Here is an 18,920-nt window from a genome sequence, read left to right as displayed (position 1 = left end):
TATATGTATATGTATATGTATATGTATATGTATATGTATATATGTATATGTTGAAATGGATAGGTATGTATATGTGCGTGTGTGGACGTGTGTGTGTGTGTGTGGACGTGTATGGTGGTGGGTTGGACCATTCTTTCGTCTGTTTCCTTGCGCTACCTCGCTAACGCGGGAGACAGCAACAAAGTATAATAAATAGAAAAAATAAAACATTAGAGCTGATAGCTGATACATACACTCCTTCATGTTATCTGTGTCACCTGTCACAAAGGCTTTAACCTGTTGGTATGCACTGGGTCCATTAATTGTGTCTAGAGACCAGTGTCCTTAGGACTAACCATTATAATGCCGCTGCCCCCCCCCAACCTATTGTTACAAATCTGGCTGCTGCTTCCCATTTTTGTGTGGAGACTAGCCTCGTAAGGATTTACCATTTGGATACCACCTCTTTCCCTTTAACAGCAAAGCTGTGGAATTCGTCTCCCTTTGTCTGTCCCTTTTCCCACCCACCTCCAAAGGTCAGGTCAACAAACCAAAGGAGCCATAGTTTACTTCATTCTTTCATCTTAGAAAGCCATGACTAGGGCATGTTTCTGCCCATGCCATGTCATTTATTTAAAAAGTGAAGTATACACAGCAGATATGATGCTGTAGTATTGTTAAGATTGACAAGGAGAGATAGAATGTGGACGAGATGTATGAATCCAGAGAGAATTAGTAGCGCTTCAAAATATTTCAGAAGAGGATGCCAGAGGAATGATTTGGGATTAAATGCAATAAATATATTTGTATACAGAGTTGGTATGAATGGATACTTTGGTATCTAGACAAATTACTTTTGTGTGTTATGTGAAGAAGTATGAAGCACTTGCATTAGTGTAGAAATTCATGTTCTGCTTCAGCATATTGGCTATGACTTTAAGAGTAGCTTGAGATCCTGTATGTACCTGAACCACTCCATAGCATTATGAACACAGTTAATGATAGGAGAGGGTTGGATGCATAAGGGACTGCTTTTGCTTGTATAAGAAGAGAAGATAATTTTAGTAGTCAGGGTCATATGGAAAGATTGAATACTTGAAAGATTGATGAAGAATATATCCATAATGAAAGGGAATGGAAAGAAATACCATAAGTGAGGTAGACATGGATTGGGAGAACTTGGCTGAAGAGGAAGCGATTAGGCAACAATGTTTTGAATAATGTAAGTTTATGTATTTATGGAGGAGACTGCATCCACATCCTGATTGTTTTGTAATTCTGAATTGACTGAAGATGTGTTGATTTAATGGCTTTGTCTTTAAAGGAAATTTTTACCAACTTATTAGATTGGCAAGTGAAATATAAGAAGTTAGGTAATGCTTATTTTTCTAAAGTACCTTTGATCAGTATGTTATGGTAAGTTCAGAATAAAGTTTCAGGTTTTCTAAGCAAGGCATGGGATGGTTTCACATGGCATCAGTAAAAAGCCTAATACATTGTGTAAGCAATGACAGGCTATGTATGGGTGGGTGAATGAATGTAAACACATCACTCAGTAGCTGACAGATGCCACTGTTGAATGAAAGTGAAAGATGACGCTTCACGCTAATAGAATCTCGTCTTAGATTTTCACTTTGTACACTTGGCTGATTAAAAAAATTCAAACTACCATTCATTCCAGTTCACAAGGTCACCAGTCATCCCTCTGGCATCCTCATTGTGTAGACATTTCCTACACTGTATCTGACCATTACTTTCCTATTTTGCACTCCATTATATTATCAAAAACTTCACCCATTTGTCATCTGCCATACAATTTGTATGGCCATACCATCCTAAAAGCATTTCCTCTATGTATATTTCTAATATCTAACTTCATCTGTTTTTAACCTCCAATACTTTGAGCTTTAGTTACACAGCCTCTTCCCCAGTTGGTTTATCTGGTCACAATGTTTTGTGTATTTCTATTTTAATGGCACTTCCCCCTACTGCAGCCTCTTCTCAACATAAATATTGGTACCTCAACAAAGCGGAATGGAATAACTTACAAAATTAATTTCGGATATTCCATGGGTAAAACAAAATTATTTTCGGATAATCCGTGGGTAAATTAGTGTCTTGTATGTGGTGATCCTTTTTTCTTCTTCACCAAATACATAGCAAATGTTGTTGATTAAATGGAAGCATTTATCCCCTCTTCCTCCAGTCCATGGTTCAGCCATTCCTGTTCTGTGGCCATTCAGGCTTGGAAGAACTCTCCATCCTCCAACTCCCATTGAGCATTTTAATGCCCATAATCATTACAATATGTTAACTGGAAGGCAAATCGTTTCTATATTCAAAGGAAGTGCAGTAACCTCTCCACTTTGCCCAGTGAGAGGTCTTTCTAGTCTGCAGCTTAGGGCATCACCAACAGCTTTTTTTTTGGTCCACCTTTCCTTCACTTTCCAGTTCTGACAGTACTATAGCTGTCTCTTCTGTAGACAAAGCAAATCTCCTTGGTACTCAGTTCTCCTCTGACTCTACCTCAGATGACTGTAGCATTCCCTTGCCCCTTGCTGCTCCTTATACTAATCCTATGCCTCTTGCTTTAATCTCTTTTAGAAGCATCTGAAAAGTGTTTTTCTAGACATAAGCAAAGCTTATGATCCTGATGGCATCCATCCCCACTACTGTAAGATTGTGTATCTGAACTTGCACCTGTGTATGCTCGTATTTTCCAACGTAGGAAAAAGTCCTTCCCTCTCCAGTCATTATGTTTTTTTAATTCTTGTCTCGTTGCATAAGTTGTCTTTCTTCACTGGTCTTTTTTTTTTTTTTTTTCCTGACTTGAAAGAAATAAGGTTATCTAGACAGCAGGTTGAGGGCAAGTCCTCCATCATTCATACTTCTTCCATAATTTATATTCAAATTTTAACATTGACTAAAGCTATCAGTGCATGTCAAATTCTCTGTTGCATAACTTTACTGTCTACCTTGGCTTTCCCAGTGTAGTCCATACTCATCACTCCCAAATACTTTGCTTTATTGAAAACCTTTAGCTATCCCTTATTCATATTGATATTGCAGAGGATCTCTAACAGAAACAAAAGCTTTACCATTACTTGCATATATTTGCATTTCTTCCACCTACACATACATGTTCAGAGCAGTGTACAATTCTGTCTACCTCAAATTTGATGTAGTTGAGAGAGCAGCATCTAGACATAACAGCTGTGGACACATTCATTCTTTTACACTAAGGTTCAACAGTACATGACAGTCTCCTTAATCACACACTACCTCGTGTAGTTACCCCTCCAGTAGATATGATGAGTAACCATAGTAACATTACATAACCTTAACACAGACATTTCTATTTTGAACCACATGTTGATAGCCATTTTATTCTCACAAAAGCCACAAACAACTTTCAGCAGCCAATAGTACTCAAATTCGAGGAGCAAAACTCCCCATAATACTTTTCTGGTAGCTTTATTGCATGTGCTTGTAATTCCATAAATGTTGAATACAGTAATACAGTTTCTTTATATATAGATTTTTTGTACAAAAGTAACAAAACCGACGTTCATCGCTTCCTTTCTCAAATACACCTCATTCTCCTCCTACAAGGAGTTCACGAACCTTGCTCTTATTCACATTTACTTTCAACTCTCTCCTTTCACATACTTTTCCAAACTCAGTCACCAACTTCCCTTGTATTCCCTGCATGTCATAGAAGATGACTAAAACAGGTGGGAGCAGGGGGCGGAAGATCCTCCCCTCCAGTTTTTACTCTTCCAAAAGAAGGAACAGAGAAGGGGGCCAAGTGAGGATTTTCCCTCAAGAGCTCATTTTGGAGCTGTGAGCAATATTTGTACACCAGGTTTTTAGTTGTAGACTAAGAGAGTGGGAGAGTATATCAAATAATTTGCCATTAGCATATCTTCAGTGAATAGTTGCCCCTCTTCCTTATTAAAGTATTTATTCTATTACAGTAAGTCATCTTTATTCTACTCATTTGTTTTTCATTGACAGGGCTAGCAGCACCACCAGGAGCCTTTAGTGCGCCGTATGTGATCAATACTCAGGAACCATATGTTGGCACTCTTATAACTGGTAAGTATTTCTGTAACCCTTTTGCATGTCTTAAGAGCATAGTGTTTGATCTGGTCTGGTTTGGTTGCTATCATCTTTATTCACTAAATTAGTGATGAACCTAGTTTTACTGCATTAGTTTTATTCTTTCTGTCATCCTGTATTTTCTGCTTAGAATTGATTATCACACTTGTTTCAGTTGTATACTATTGAAATGCTCCATTTTATTAGATGATGCTTCACTACAAAATGTTAATTGTAGAAAGTAGTGCTTATTATTCTTAAAGTGAGTCATATTACTGTACTCTTGCACTGTTACTGATAATTGGAATTTCTAATTTCTCAGATTGCTGTTATAACTAAAATTAAGTATGCTGCTTGATATCCTTTAATATTATTCACCATCTCCACCTGCCTATTCTCCTTGGAAACTTTGTGTGTGTGTGTGTTTTTTTATTATTGTATGTTTGAATGCATGTATTAGCATTCATGCTCAAGGGATATGTAGGTTTAAAGGTGATTTTACAGTCTGCAAATTATTTAGATGTATTCAATGTCTGTGCCCCAAGCATTTCTCCATAATGAAAAACTAAAACCGATGATATCTGCTAGGTGCTGTTCTCAGAAATAAGATTTGGAATGACTTATATTGAATGAAATATATTTTGAGGTAAAACCTCAGAAATTTCCACACTCCATCTTCTTTTTTGGTATGGAGATCGAAAAACTGAATTGTCTATTTTTAGATTTTATATTTTTGAATCAGCATATTAACAGCAAAACTTGTTGTCTTGAAACCTTTAAGTGTTAACCACGTTCAGCACATGACTAATTAGTTGAGTCCTCACCTCGTACTTGACTGAGTATTGTGAGAACCACCACATATCAGGGACAATGTGACTTATCCTCATACCTGTCAAGTACATGTTTTTTTTTTTTTTTTTCATGACAGACAAAGAGCCAAACAGAGGCAGGGAAGAACTACCCTGGGAGGAAATTACAGTGGCTCCTCTTCAGAATAATGAGGAACTGAAAGCTCTTTGCCAGATTCAGCAAAACTGCACATATTAACCTCCCAAAACAATAGAGACAAGCCATATCATGTCCTTTATATATGCCAACATACAATGACTTGAATTGTATAGAACAGATAGATTCCCATTTATAAGTGGCTTGCTAGACGAATCAAGTGCAGTATTTGCAGCTTTCACTGAAATGCACCCAGAAGACCATAACAGTAGTGAGGTATGGATCCCAGATTACAACCTGTACAGTTGGAGAAGACTAGAAAATCGTGTGAAGGAGTTGGACTGTACACTTGTTGTCAAGATTGAAAACCCAAACCTGGTCATTACACTAATCTATAGACCATCTGATGTATAGCCTTATGAATTTACGGAACAAATAAAGAACTTAGAATCATGTCTTGATCTCCTCAGAAATCTAGTCCCAAATGTGCTTGTCATAGGAGACTTAAGCCTACCTTACATTAAATGAAGGTGAGCAGAAAATAACATTGAAGTGAAAAATACTGACACTGGAAGCAGCTCGGATGAACAGCCACAAAAAAAGAGATTTATTGGACTATGTGAAAAGTTCTCCCACAGCCAACAAATAATGAAACCAACCAGAAGAAATAACATTCTGAAAGTAATCTTCTCAAACATTGTGGACCTAATATGTGATATTACACCTTATACTCTGATCACAGCCAGATTGAAATAAAAACAATCTTTTACGTTCAACTGACTAGTGTAACTCTTGAAACAGTGTTGTTTTCGATAACTTTAGTTTTGATAGTAAAAAAAGTAAAGGCATATGTGATAAATAAGATGTTTCTGACATAATGGGAAACCCTGCTAAGTTCCAAAACAGAGGAGGAATGTCTAAATGACATGGCCAGTTTGGTACTCCAGTCATGCAACCTACTTATACCAGGTAGAAGAAAGCATAAAAGGTCAAGAATAGAACGAGAAAGACGAGCATTTTGCTGGAGGTGAGAGAGATGGCAGATCTTTTAAAGAAGCTGCAGCTCACCCAGAAAAGAAAGAAAACCTATCAAATGAATTATTAGACTTACACCATAAACTTGAAATGTTATATGAAACACTGGAAATAGAAGAAAAAGCCACAAATTGAATAAGATAACTGGAAATACTTTTATACATGTGCAAAATGCAAATCCAGAACCTCAAACTCCATTTGCCCATTCAGAACAGAAGGTAACTTAAAGATGACTGCCAAGAGGAGTGATATTTTTAAAAGGCTATATGAATTGCTATTCATGTAGCCAAAAACATTAAAAATAAATAACTTAGCAGACTTCTTCCTAGACAGTAATCCCCCAAGTGCATGCATAGAAGATATCACCTCATCAAAAAAAAAAAAAAGGTTTTGAGAGGGCTAGTGGGAGCATTCCCATGCTCTCAGTTTTCATAAAGAATTTCAAGACACCTCTAGCTTGTGCACTGTATTGATATTCTGTAGAAAAAAGTCTAGATTCTAGCATAATTCCCAAGAGTCTGAAACTGGCTCACATTGCCATACTCGATAAAGGTGGGAGTAAAGCAATCCCAGAAACTGTAAACCAATAGCATTAGCATCTTACATCAATGAAATCTTCAAAAGAGTCATGAGAGACAGGCTGACTGAATTTATGGAAGTTAACAAGCAACCTAACTAAGGTCAATGTAGTTTCAGGGTGAGATCTTGCCTTTCTGAGTTGCTTGACTATTACGGGAGTAGTTTCACGGTGAGATCTTGCCTCTCTGAGTTGCTTGACTATTATGGGAGGATTATTAAAGCTCCGGAAAACAAAGACATTGCTGGCATGATTTATACAGACTTTGCAGATTTGATAAATGTGACCATGATGTTATAGCACATTAGATAGGAAAGCTGGGAATAACCAGAAAAATTGGGAGATAGATATACACACCTTTTTAACTAATAGATCATAACACATAGTTGTAAACCATGCCATATCCAGTGCCTCCTAAGTGAAAAGCTCAGTCCCCCAAGGAACTGAACTTGCACCCCTCCTGTTCCTTTTTCCTATATCTGACATTGATACAAACACTAGCCACAATTCCATATCTTTTGCAGATGATACAAGATTGAGTATGAAAATCACATCAATAGGTGATACTAAAAGGCTGCAAAAAGACAGTTGAGAACAACATGCTTTTCAGTGAAGATAGATTTCAACTCCTACAGTATAGGGATAATGAAAAAATCAAAAACCACATTAAAGCATACTGACACAGATGTTATCATAAACTAGGGTAATAATGTCTAATGATCTATCCTTCGATGAACACGTCAGAACAAAAGTTGCCTCATGCATAAGGATGGTAGACTGGATCCTTCAGACCTTCAAGACTAGGAAAGAACAGTCATTGAGGATATTATTCTAACATCACTCTACAAGGCAGGTGAAATTGCTTATTTAGAAAGTGTCCAGAGATCTTTCTTGCTATATTGATATAAAGAAAGAACTAGATTACTGGGAATAACTAAAATCAGTGAGGTTACACTCCCTGGAACACAGATGTATATCATCACTTATACCTGGAAAATCCTACAAGGTATGGTTCCCAACTTATATTTGAAAATAGAATCCTACTGGCATGACAGAATGGAAGACTGTAAAATTCCACCTCTGAAATCCAAAGGTATGGTATGCACAAAAAGGAAAAAAGAAACAGAAAGAACACACAAAACATACGAGGCCAAGACTCTTCTGCATGTTACCAGATACCATCAGAGTCAGGATGGGTTGCATGATAGAGAAGTTCAAGAATGCATTAGACGAGTACCTATAAAGTGTGCCAGACCAGCCAGGCTATGGGTACTTAGTAGGCCTGAGGGCTGCAGCTTCCAGTAGCTTGGTGGACCAACAGCCCAGTCCAGCAGCTTGGGCCCAGTCCGGGCTGTGGGGGATAAAGACCTCTGAAGACTCCATAAGGAATAAGGCCTTCTTTTGCTTTGTCCCCATCCTCATTGCTTTACATATGCTGTGGTTGAATTTCATCAACCATGTTTTGGACCAACTTTGGAGTCTCTTTGGGTCCCCTTGAAAAATGATGCAATCCTCCTTGTTTTTCACTTCCCTCATAACCTTTGCATTGAGAAACATACTCAGGTAGAATTCCATACCTTCGGGCAAGTCTTTAACATAGATCAAGAAAAGTAATGGCACAGAACTGAACCCTGTGGCAGTCTGCTTGTCACCTCAACTCATTTGGAAAAGGCTCCCCAGAATGTGACCTCTGTTTTCTCCCACAGAGAAAACCTCTCCATCATAGGAGTATTCTTCCCCCATACTACTCCTCCTCCTCTCTCTCTCTCTCTCTCTCTCTCTCTCTCTCTCTCTCTCTCTCTCTCTCTCTCTCTCTCTCTCTCTCAATCTCTCTCTCTCTCTCTCTCTCTCTCTCTCTCTCTCTCTCTCTCTCTCTCTCTCTCTCTCTCTCTCTCTCTCTCTCTCTCTCTTTCTCTCTCTCTCTCTCTCTCTCCACCGTGGATCCAACTTCCTAGCCTCCCATGCAGCACAGTTTCAATTAGTATAGATACAGAATATCCACCCAGTCCTCCCTCTTGTCTAGTATAGCTCACTGTGTTGTAGAACTCAAAGAGATTAGTAACATACGATTCCTTTGCCCAAAACCATACTGTCTCTCACTAGGGAAATTTCTTCTCTGTAGAAAGTCATCGGCTTGCTTTCTGATAATCTCAATGAGACCAGTCTGTATTTCAGTGACTTCCCAGTTTCCTTATATATAGGTATGACATTTGCCCTTTTCCATTCCCTTAGCACTTTGCCTCTCTTCAGCAACATTTTGAACAGTAATTCAAGAGGTTTATATAATGTATCTGCACTCATCTTCAGCTCATATAGTGAAATTATATCAGGACTTTGAGCCATGTATGAGTCGAATCCTTTTAGTGTTCTTTTAATATCTTTTGTAGATATCTCAATGATTTCCAAAACCTCCTCTCCTTTCCATATCAATGTTGAACTTGTTATTCAGTTCCATACATATGCTTACACTGTCCTTTCCATTTTTCTTCCTGAATCCCTTTGCCTGAATAACTGCTCTCTAACTGATTAACTCATGATAGAATTATGGAAAAGTTTTAGATTTTTACCAGTCTTTTCCACAATATTCCTTTCAAAGTGTCATTGTTCCTCCTTTTTCATCCAGGTATACCCATTTTATGCTGTCTTGTACCTTTTATTTTGCAAATGTTTTTGCCACTAAGCTCAAAGCTCTTTTGCTATATGACACTTTTTACAAAACCATCCCTTCCTCTTTCGTACTGTTCCCTCTGTGTTTGAGGCATGAGGCACTCATGCCTCTACTACTTTATTGGAAATTTTTACAGAACCTCTCTCCTCAAATCCCTGGTTCCTGGCTACTGGAGTCCACTTTCCAGTAGTTTCTGCAATTATATTTTGCTCTTTATATCTTGTCTTGCCCCTGCTCTTTTATTGTCTTCTTTTACCACATACTTTGTGTGCGAGAGAGAGTAGGAAAGGAGGAGGGTAAGTCGATCTAGGTGGAGGTTATTTTATATGTTTAGGGTGTGTGATACCACCATAAGTTTTAATTTTTCATGGACATGGTGATAAGGGAAGTAAATGTGAGGGCTCAGGAGAGAGGGTTAGGTCTACAATACGTAGGGAGTGGGAAGGTGACTTGGAAGGTGAGTAGGTTGCTGTTTGCATATGACATGGCTTTGGTGGCAGGTTTGACAAAAACTCCAGAAGTATGTGAGTATGTGTGAAAGTGTAAGTTAAGAGACAATGTAAACAAGTTTAAGTTTGAGTTTGAATAGGAAGACCTCAGAGGAAAAAAGAGTCCTTAGGTATTAAGGAGTGGACATCATAGCAGATGAAATTATGAGTGCTTAATCTTAGGTGGTTGATGGGGCAATGGTCATGGATGCTTTATTAGTTTGTGAAATGAGAGATTAAGGTCTGTTAATGCAAAAATGAGAATAAATGAGAGTATATCAGTCCCAGCTATGTTTTATGGAAGCTGGTCTTGGGGCCCAGAATGCAGAGGGACTGAAGAGGGTGGGTGTGTCACAAATGAAATACGTGAGGACAATGTGTTATGTAAGAATGAGATGTGGCGGTAAGCACAGTCAAGGGAGTTTACTTCTGATAGGTGATGGCTTGGTTGTATGGTATTTGAGACTGGTTCAGGAAGGCATATAAATATTTAGTGTTTGTCAGGTCATTTCATTGCATATTTTTTTTGTCATTGTTTTGTTTGTTGGGGGAGAGGAGATCTGAGAGTGTAGCTTTTTGTGGAGAGGCAGGGGTCAGATTTTTACTTCTCTTTGAGGTTGTTGGGTGATACTGAAGTGGTTTGGTGTCCCCAAAAAATGAGTTGTTAGTGTAATAAGGTGAAACTAGGATGGAAGTATTTTTCTTTCGTTGTCAGATGAACAAACATCTCTGGTGGCTAGGCTGCCATTGAAACCCCCCCCCCCCCTTCAGGTTAGGTGACCAGGTAGATAAAGTGTACTTGAGGCATGGATTGGATGAATTGTATGTACAGGATACTAAGATGATCATTTTTTGTCTTCGTGTAATACCATTCCCTGTTCTAAGTGTGTTTGTTTATGGCCATTGTGTTCATGTTTGTGGCTTGGGTAGTGAATATGATGTGTTTCATAAGCAATGACTCCTATTTTTGGGGTATTGTTAGGTGGGAGTGGTTAGCCATTTAGGATGACAGAAGGATGCTGGTGGGATTTATATCTAACAGAAGTAAAAATGATTGGCAGTGTATTTGATTTTTTTTAAGGCAGTGTTATAGTTGCATGAAGTAGTGTTGCATGCTGTTGCTTGGGTAGCATTAGGGTTCTGTGATGTGATTGTGAGGTCATCTGCACATGACAATACTTTCATGTTGTGTTCTGTGGGGATAATGGAAGAATTGTAGGAGGGAGGGTTTAAAGAGGGTTGGGGATAGAATGCACTTCGGGGACTCCACTGTAAGGTTTAAGTGTTTTGTAGGTGAAGTTTTGTGAATGACTGGCTTTGCATGCAGTTATTAAGTAGGTCCCTTTTTTTTTTTTTTTTTTTTTTTTTTTTTTTTTAAAGTGATGATGAGGATCTTTCTTGTGAGGTAAGGCAGTGGAGTGGTGAATGCTTTGTTGATGGTGTTATGGAGGATGATGTTGAAGATCATTTGTGTGAGGTTGGGTGGGTGAAAGTGTTGAATGCTTTATTGATATGTTACCACAAGTATTGTGCAGGAGTGGGGAGTGTCAAAGCCATCGAAGCTATGTTGTGTGAGGTTTGTGTTCAGTGTTGTAGAATTGATGGAACTAAAGCCAAGCTGGGGAGATGACAGTGAAATTTTCTGATTTATTTTGTTGTCAATCAGATAGTAGATAGTAGGAATATAGGCTGGTGTAAGAAAGAGTTGCATGGTCTTGTGGGTTTTGGGATGGATACCATGGGATTTTATAGTGTAACCTGGTGTTGTTAGAGATATCTGTAAGCTCTTAGACTGGAATGGGGCTGAAGTGTTTTACATTTTAGAGGAGTACTTTACCTCTTAAATGCTGAACCCGGAAAATTTAGGGGGTTTCCATGGGTTGAGGTTTATCAAAAAATTCAAAAATTTCAGGAAAGTTTAAGAAAAAGGAAATTTTTTGTAGCAAATTATCAGTATTTATTGCTGTATGAACATTTGAATTTGTTGAGCTGTGCTAGATCAGCTTATCATGTGTTTATTGACTCTAGCGGACTCATACATGTTTTTTCTTTTTCACGGCTAGTAGATTACTGGTACACAAAGATTTTTTCCTAGTGCTAATAGTTTAATGTCCACCAAATCCTTCTCACAGTAATTAGTGCTCAATAGACTATATTTAATATGGGGCATACTCAAGGACCATACCTTCCCAAATCGTGTGATTTGTTTTATTTATTCTATTATACTTAACTGCCATGTCCCACGTTTGCGAGGTAGCGCAAGGAAACATTTATACACATGTATGTACATAAACGCCCACATATGCACATATAGATGCATATACATATATACACATGTACCTATCCTTCATGTGCCTATCGTGTGATATCAGTACTTAAAGAACAAGGATTCTCTCCTGGTGCTGATTGTAGTTGCTTGTGACATCAGGCATCTCTACATGCCAGTAAAGTGCTCTTGTCATTTTGAATTGTGTCAGGAAAGGCAACCAACAACATAAGTAAGATGAGAGTCCCCACAGACATATATGTGATTAGCACTCGAAAGATATTTTTTTTCCGATATTAATTACAGTTGCTTAGGATATAAGACACCTCTTCATAATGATGAAGCACAGTTTCAGGTTTGAAAGTTGGTGGGAAGAGGCAATCTGTACAACTATGGCTAAGATTTCCATACTATAAGATGTACACATACAGATGGGGTCCTGTAGGGGTCATTGTCTTAGTTGCACAGTGAGAATTAGTAGGGGTGAAGAATGGATCATCAGCTGTGTTGAGATGGATTTTGTGCTAATTGCTGTTACTAGTTTAAGGGTTATGGTCAATAAAGGCAATTTTTTTTTCATACATTTTATAGGCCTTAGACTGTCTAGATGATATTTCATTAAACAGAACAATAAATTAATATATTGGTAAATTTTGTTGTTAGGTCCAACAGCAGTGATTCCTCAGTACTATGGGGTTCATTGGGGTGTCTATCCAGCAAACATTATCCAGCAGCAGAGCCCTGGTGGCCAGCCACGACGACCAATCTCCCCATCTCAAACTAGTGAAGTTACTAGCCAAAGTAATGGTAACTTGGCTGCATCAGCTGCTGCAGCAGGCAACATGCAGGGTGCCCTCTCTCAGTATCAGGTGTGTACCAACTTCAGGCTATTTCAAAACTTGATGCTCCTTGTATTTTGATTTAATTTGTAACTGATTTTCAAAATGTAGTGAGAATGTGAAAAGCATTCTTGCAAGTAATTATTATGGTAATATTTCATTTCTGAAGCAGGTGATCCCAGCCTACTACGACCAAAATGGTGCAGTATTGATGGGAAACCTCCGAGGTGTTGGCAATGGAGCCCCAGTTCGATTGGTCTCTCCTGCGCCAGTCCTTATCAATGGTGCCAGTGGTGCCCAGGCTGCTGCTGCCAACAACATGCGCCTTTTAAGCAACCAGGTACTGAGCATCTTGTAGATAATTTATTTGTGTTCTGTGGCTATAATTGTTGCATTTTGTGTAAACCAATTGCTTTATAATCATGAGTAATGATCATAAATGATAATTTTTTTCATACCATATCCCATGTTACATCAATATGTAGGGTAGGACACCTGAGATTTTTTCCCAGTAATGTTTGAGACTGTTTACTTTGTATTTCCAGGCTCCTCAGATTGGAACACCACCAGCATCTCTGTACAACAATAGCCAAACTCCGAGCCTCAATAACAGCCAGACCTTCACGGGGAGCACACTTGCTGGTATGCATGTCAAGTGTAATCTGTATGAATAGTGTATGTTGTGAAAGCTAACATCAGAAAATCCCCAATAACAACCAGCTTATTGGCCAGTTAATTATGGATTTGGATCAGCAAATAATTGACCATTCATTGGTTAAGAACTAAGTTACTAATTATAAAGTCCATATGAACTGGCCAGTTTAAGTCTGCATGTCTTCAAAAAACGTTTACTGAATGTGATACTAATAACACTGCTACACTGTCCCCTTTGCAGGGGGGGAAGAAATGGACATACACAGACAATACAAACTGGCATCAAGGATATACTGTGCTCTAAGAGTGTAAATTATTCATTGTCAGGTGTTTTCGTTTAATTTGTAACTTGCTAAGTTTTTAAGAGTAGCTGGAACTGTAAAACCACAGTATTACCTTGATCTTGTTTGATAAGTGCATCCTGTAATGCAGCAGTACATCATAGATGATTATAGCGTGTGGTTCGTTTCTCATTGTTGCAGATTCCCTATCGCAAGGCCTGCAGACTTCCAATGCACTAACAGGCAACAACTACTCGTTGGGTCTGCAAACTAGTAGTCTAGGTTTTGGCAATAGCACCCTGGGCACCATTGGATCCCCTGCTATTGGCAATTTAGGTGGTGGTAAGTTCAGTCAATTAACAACTTTTTAACATTGAATTATGCGACTTATTGAATACATGTTATCAGAATTGGATTCTTCGTTTCTCTTGTTGCTTTCTAGTTTGAGAGATGCATCGTTAAAGCTTAAATGGAGTAAAGTGATTTTATCATCAACTTGACTTGATATTTGAAGTCAAATAAAGCTTAGAAATATTTTTCTTTTTGCAGGTTTGGGTGGTAGTAGTATGGGGCGGCGTGATTCTCTTGACCGTACTACGTCAGTTTTATCCCCATTATCACAAGATTTTAGAAGTGCTAAATGGACAAGCAACTATGGAGCTCTAGGGACAGTAACAGCATCTCCTGGACCAATTGGTCTAACCTCAGGTAGTCTTACTCCACCACCCAGCCTGAGTAATACCTCCTCAGCACTTCCCCTTGGGGCTCTCATGTCTGGTAACCGTGTCATTTCGGCTGCACCTGGAGCAGAGGCCAAGTTCCGTAATGGCTCTACTAATGGCATGTTCAACTCTGGTGGGCCGTCATCATTATTCCCACCTTTAAAACGTAATTTGAGTCTGGACAAATGCACTGGTCGTTCACGCCTGCTTGAAGACTTTCGCAACAACCGCTTTCCGAATCTTCAGTTGAGAGACTTGGCCAATCATATTGTGGAGTTTAGCCAAGACCAGCATGGCTCAAGGTATGTAAGTTATAGAATCCTTGGAAGAGTGTAAAAGGAGTAATTAACCATTTTATGGAAATTATGTATCATAATTTTTTGTCTATCCATGTATATACTTAGTGTAGCTTTCAATAGTTAGGGTAGGGTTGCTTTTTTAACATCCTCAAAAGTTATGGTTTTCAGCCATATCCACACCAAATATGGCAAAGATTTCACTCAAGTGTTCTCAGCATTAAGTAAATAATCTTGTAGATTTGGATGTCATTTAAGTAAATGCATTACCTGCTGCTTGCAGTAAAAAACTGGAGTGTGTTTGAAAACAATATATTTAGGAAATGTTTATAAAAAACAACATAAATGTAAGAAATCAGGAGAGAATTAGGAAAAGTTCGAAGGAAGAGAAGGATTATGTTTACAGAGAAGAGTAGAAGCAAGGGAGAAAATAAGAATCAATAATCTTTATAGGATTTGTGTGGAGTTGAGAATGTGTAGCAGACCAAGTGATATCTTGGTGAATGAGCTCAGAGGTAAGACCTATCAGGGTGAGAGAGGACAGTTGAGCTCAGAGGTAAGACCTACCAGGGTGAGGCAGGACAGTCCCTTTTTCACAAGTTAGTACTCTTTTGGGCACCCAGTTCTAGTTGACCACATGTTTATTATTACTGCTGTATTTTCCATAGTTCAAGTGGTCTGTGGTGCCTGGTTGTGGGTAGAGAGCTTTGGTTTGAGTGCATTATGCATGATAGCAAGAGAATGGATGTGAGCAGATGATGTGGCCTTTCTTTGTCTGTACATAGTGCTATAATGCTAACACGGGAAATAGTGTTCAAATATGACCATCAAATTATATACGTTCCAGAAATATCTGGACAATTGATAGCTAGTTGTTTCATTGAAAATCCCATACCTGAGGCACACAGCAGTCAGTGCATTTTTCTGTATTTATAGCAGCGTAGATTTCCTTCATAAGATTGTACCTATTTTCTTCCAGTTATAATGATACACCTCCCGTAAAGAAGACTTTTCACTCATGGTATAACCAAGTGCAGGCAGAATAATGTATATTTTATCATTTTTCACCATTGCCCGCATTAGCAAGGCAGCACCAAAACAGATGGAAGAAATGACTCAGTTTCCCACATCCACACACAAGTTGTCTTGTTGAATGCAACAAAGCAACCACATTGCTCCATTTCACTCTATTTTGAGCACTCCTTATACCCTCCTGATAGTTCAAGGCCCAAGTACTCAGAACATTTTCCACTCTGTCCTTTCATATCCAATTTGGCCTCTACTTGTCCCTTCCACTTCTGACACATACCCTCTTTGTGAAATTCCCCCCACCCATTCTTTTCATTCCTCCAAACCTTTTCAGCACACCCTCTTCACCTCTTTCAACCATACTCTTATTATTACCTTACCATTCTCTTACACTATCATTCTATACTCAATCAACCCTCCTCTCACCTCATATTGTCTTCCAGACATTTCATATTCAGCTCATTCACTCTCATACATACATTCTCATCTAGCGCTCAAGTCTCACATCCTTATAACAACAATGTTGGGACTACTGTACATACTTTCATATGTGCCATCTTTACCCTCCTAGACAGTTACCTTTCTTTCCACACATTCCTTATTGCATCCAGGATCTTACCCAAACCCACCCAGTGGCTCACTTCAGCTCTGTTAGTTCCATTTGCTGCCTTATCCACTTCCAGTATCTAAAATGCTTCACTTTCTCATAGTTTTCTCTATTCATAATCATACCCCAACCAACCTTCTTTTGCACTACTAAACTCAATCACCTTGCTTTCATTCACATTTCTTCTCACCCGTCTCCCTTTATACAGACTCCCAAATTTAGAAACCAGCTTGTGGATTTTCTTGCTTGAATCTGTCTCTAGTGTTGTGTCATTAGCAAATAGTAAGACTCATCTCCCAAACTCCCCAGACACTCACACTTCTGACAGACTGCATTTTGGAGAGTGTTATGATATCTGTGGGCTTCTATTTTTTAGAATTTATGGAATTTGATGTTGTTCATCAGGTGAGTGATTATGGTCACTTTCAGCAAGCTGTTTGAAAAAATCTGTTGTACAGTGTTTACAGTTGAAGTGAAATAATCTGTTGAACAGTGTTTACAGTTGAAACTATTTCAGCATAACCCAAATATGCTGAACTTGAGAGCAACTTGCTCAGGTTTGTTAAGGTCCTCTGTCTAGGGTAAAGAATTTTGATATCAAGTATAAAGTTATTAAGAATATATGGTGTGGGAGGAAAGTTGTTAGAAGCAGTGAAAAGTTTTTATCGAGGATGTAAGGCATGTGTACGTGTAGGAAGAGAGGAAAGTGATTGGTTCTCAGTGAATGTAGGTTTGCGGCAGGGGTGTGTGATGTCTCCATGGTTGTTTAATTTGTTTATGGATGGGGTTGTTAGGGAGGTAAATGCAAGAGTTTTGGAAAGAGGGGCAAGTATGAAGTCTGTTGGGGATGATAGAGCTTGGGAAGTGAGTCAGTTGTTGTTCGCTGATGATACAGCGCTGGTGGCTGATTCATGTGAGAAACTGCAGAAACTGGTGACTGAGTTTGGTAAAGTGTGTGGAAGAAGAAAGTTAAGAGTAAATGTGAATAAGAGCAAGGTTATTAGGTACAGTAGGGTTGAGGGTCAAGTCAATTGGTAGGTGAGTTTGAATGGAGAAAAACTGGAGGAAGTGAAGTGTTTTAGATATCTGGGAGTGGATCTGGCAGCGGATGGAAACATGGAAGCGGAAGTGGATCATAGGGTGGGGGAGGGGGCGAAAATTCTGGGGGCCTTGAAGAATGTGTGGAAGTCGAGAACATTATCTCGGAAAGCAAAAATGGGTATGTTTGAAGGAATAGTGGTTCCAACAATGTTGTATGGTTGCGAGGCGTGGGCTATGGATAGAGTTGTGCGCAGGAGGATGGATGTGCTGGAAATGAGATGTTTGAGGACAATGTGTGGTGTGAGGTGGTTTGATCGAGTGAGTAACGTAAGGGTAAGAGAGATGTGTGGAAATAAAAAGAGCGTGGTTGAGAGAGCAGAAGAGGGTGTTTTGAAGTGGTTTGGGCACATGGAGAGGATGAGTGAGGAAAGATTGACCAAGAGGATATATGTGTCGGAGGTGGAGGGAACAAGGAGAAGAGGGAGACCAAATTGGAGGTGGAAAGATGGAGTGAAAAAGATTTTGTGTGATCGGGGCCTGAACATGCAGGAGGGTGAAAGGAGGGCAAGGAATAGAGTGAATTGGAGCGGTGTGGTATACCAGGGTTGACGTGCTGTCAGTGGATTGAATCAGGGCATGTGAAGCGTCTGGGGTAAACCATGGAAAGCTGTGTAGGTATGTATATTTGCGTGTGTGGACGTATGTATATACATGCGTATGGGGGGGAGGGTTGGGCCATTTCTTTCGTCTGTTTCCTTGCGCTACCTCGCAAACGCGGGAGACAGCGACAAAGTATAATATATAATAAACTTGTTGATAGAGATGCTCTGTGGAAGGTATTAAGAATATATGGTGTGGGAGGCAAGTTGTTAGAAGCAGTGAAAAGTTTTTATCGAGGATGTAAGGCATGTGTACGTGTAGGAAGAGAGGAAAGTGATTGGTTCTCGGTGAATGTAGGTTTGCGGTAGGGGTGTGTGATGTCTCCATGGTTGTTTAGTTTGTTTATGGATGGGGTTGTTAGGGAGGTGAATGCAAGAGTTTTGGAAAGAGGGGCAAGTATGCAGTCAGTTGTGGATGAGAGAGCGTGGGAAGTGAGTCAGTTGTTGTTCGCTGATGATACAGCGCTGGTGGCTGATTCATGTGAGAAACTGCAGAAGCAGGTGACTAAGTTAGTTTAAGTGTGTGAGAGAAGAAAGTTGAGAGTAAATGTGAATAAGAGCAAGGTTATTAGGTACAGTAGGGTTGAGGGTCAAGTCAATTGGGAGGTAAGTTTGAATGGAGAAAAACTGGAGGAAGTGAAGTGTTTTAGATATCTGGGAGTGGATTTGGCAGCGGATGGAACCATGGAAGTGGAAGTGAATCATAGGGTGGGGGAGGGGGCGAAAATTCTGT

The 18,920-nt window shown here is 39.2% G+C and overlaps 1 protein-coding gene across 16 annotated transcripts in view; it reads left to right on the top strand.

Annotated features, from left to right (window-relative positions):
• Nucleotides 1-18,920, top strand: part of pum (pumilio) — a 522,382-nt gene that overhangs the window by 418,859 nt on the left and 84,603 nt on the right. For 13 of the 16 annotated variants that reach the window (XM_071664569.1, XM_071664577.1, XM_071664574.1 and 10 more), the window contains 6 exons: nt 3,997-4,077; nt 12,723-12,928; nt 13,068-13,238; nt 13,444-13,540; nt 14,035-14,175; nt 14,383-14,857. In XM_071664569.1, the coding sequence (XP_071520670.1) occupies nt 3,997-4,077; nt 12,723-12,928; nt 13,068-13,238; nt 13,444-13,540; nt 14,035-14,175; nt 14,383-14,857 (1,171 nt within the window). The remainder of the gene's footprint in view (nt 1-3,996; nt 4,078-12,722; nt 12,929-13,067; nt 13,239-13,443; nt 13,541-14,034; nt 14,176-14,382; nt 14,858-18,920) is intronic. The other 3 variants (XM_071664578.1, XM_071664570.1, XM_071664579.1) reach the window with 2 other exon arrangements.

Source organism: Panulirus ornatus, chromosome 9 (genome assembly GCF_036320965.1).
Source record: "Panulirus ornatus isolate Po-2019 chromosome 9, ASM3632096v1, whole genome shotgun sequence".
Classification (NCBI taxonomy): Eukaryota; Metazoa; Arthropoda; class Malacostraca; order Decapoda; family Palinuridae; genus Panulirus; species Panulirus ornatus.
The sequence above is the reverse complement of the archived record's forward strand: the minus strand, read 5'-3'. Positions and strand labels throughout refer to the sequence as shown.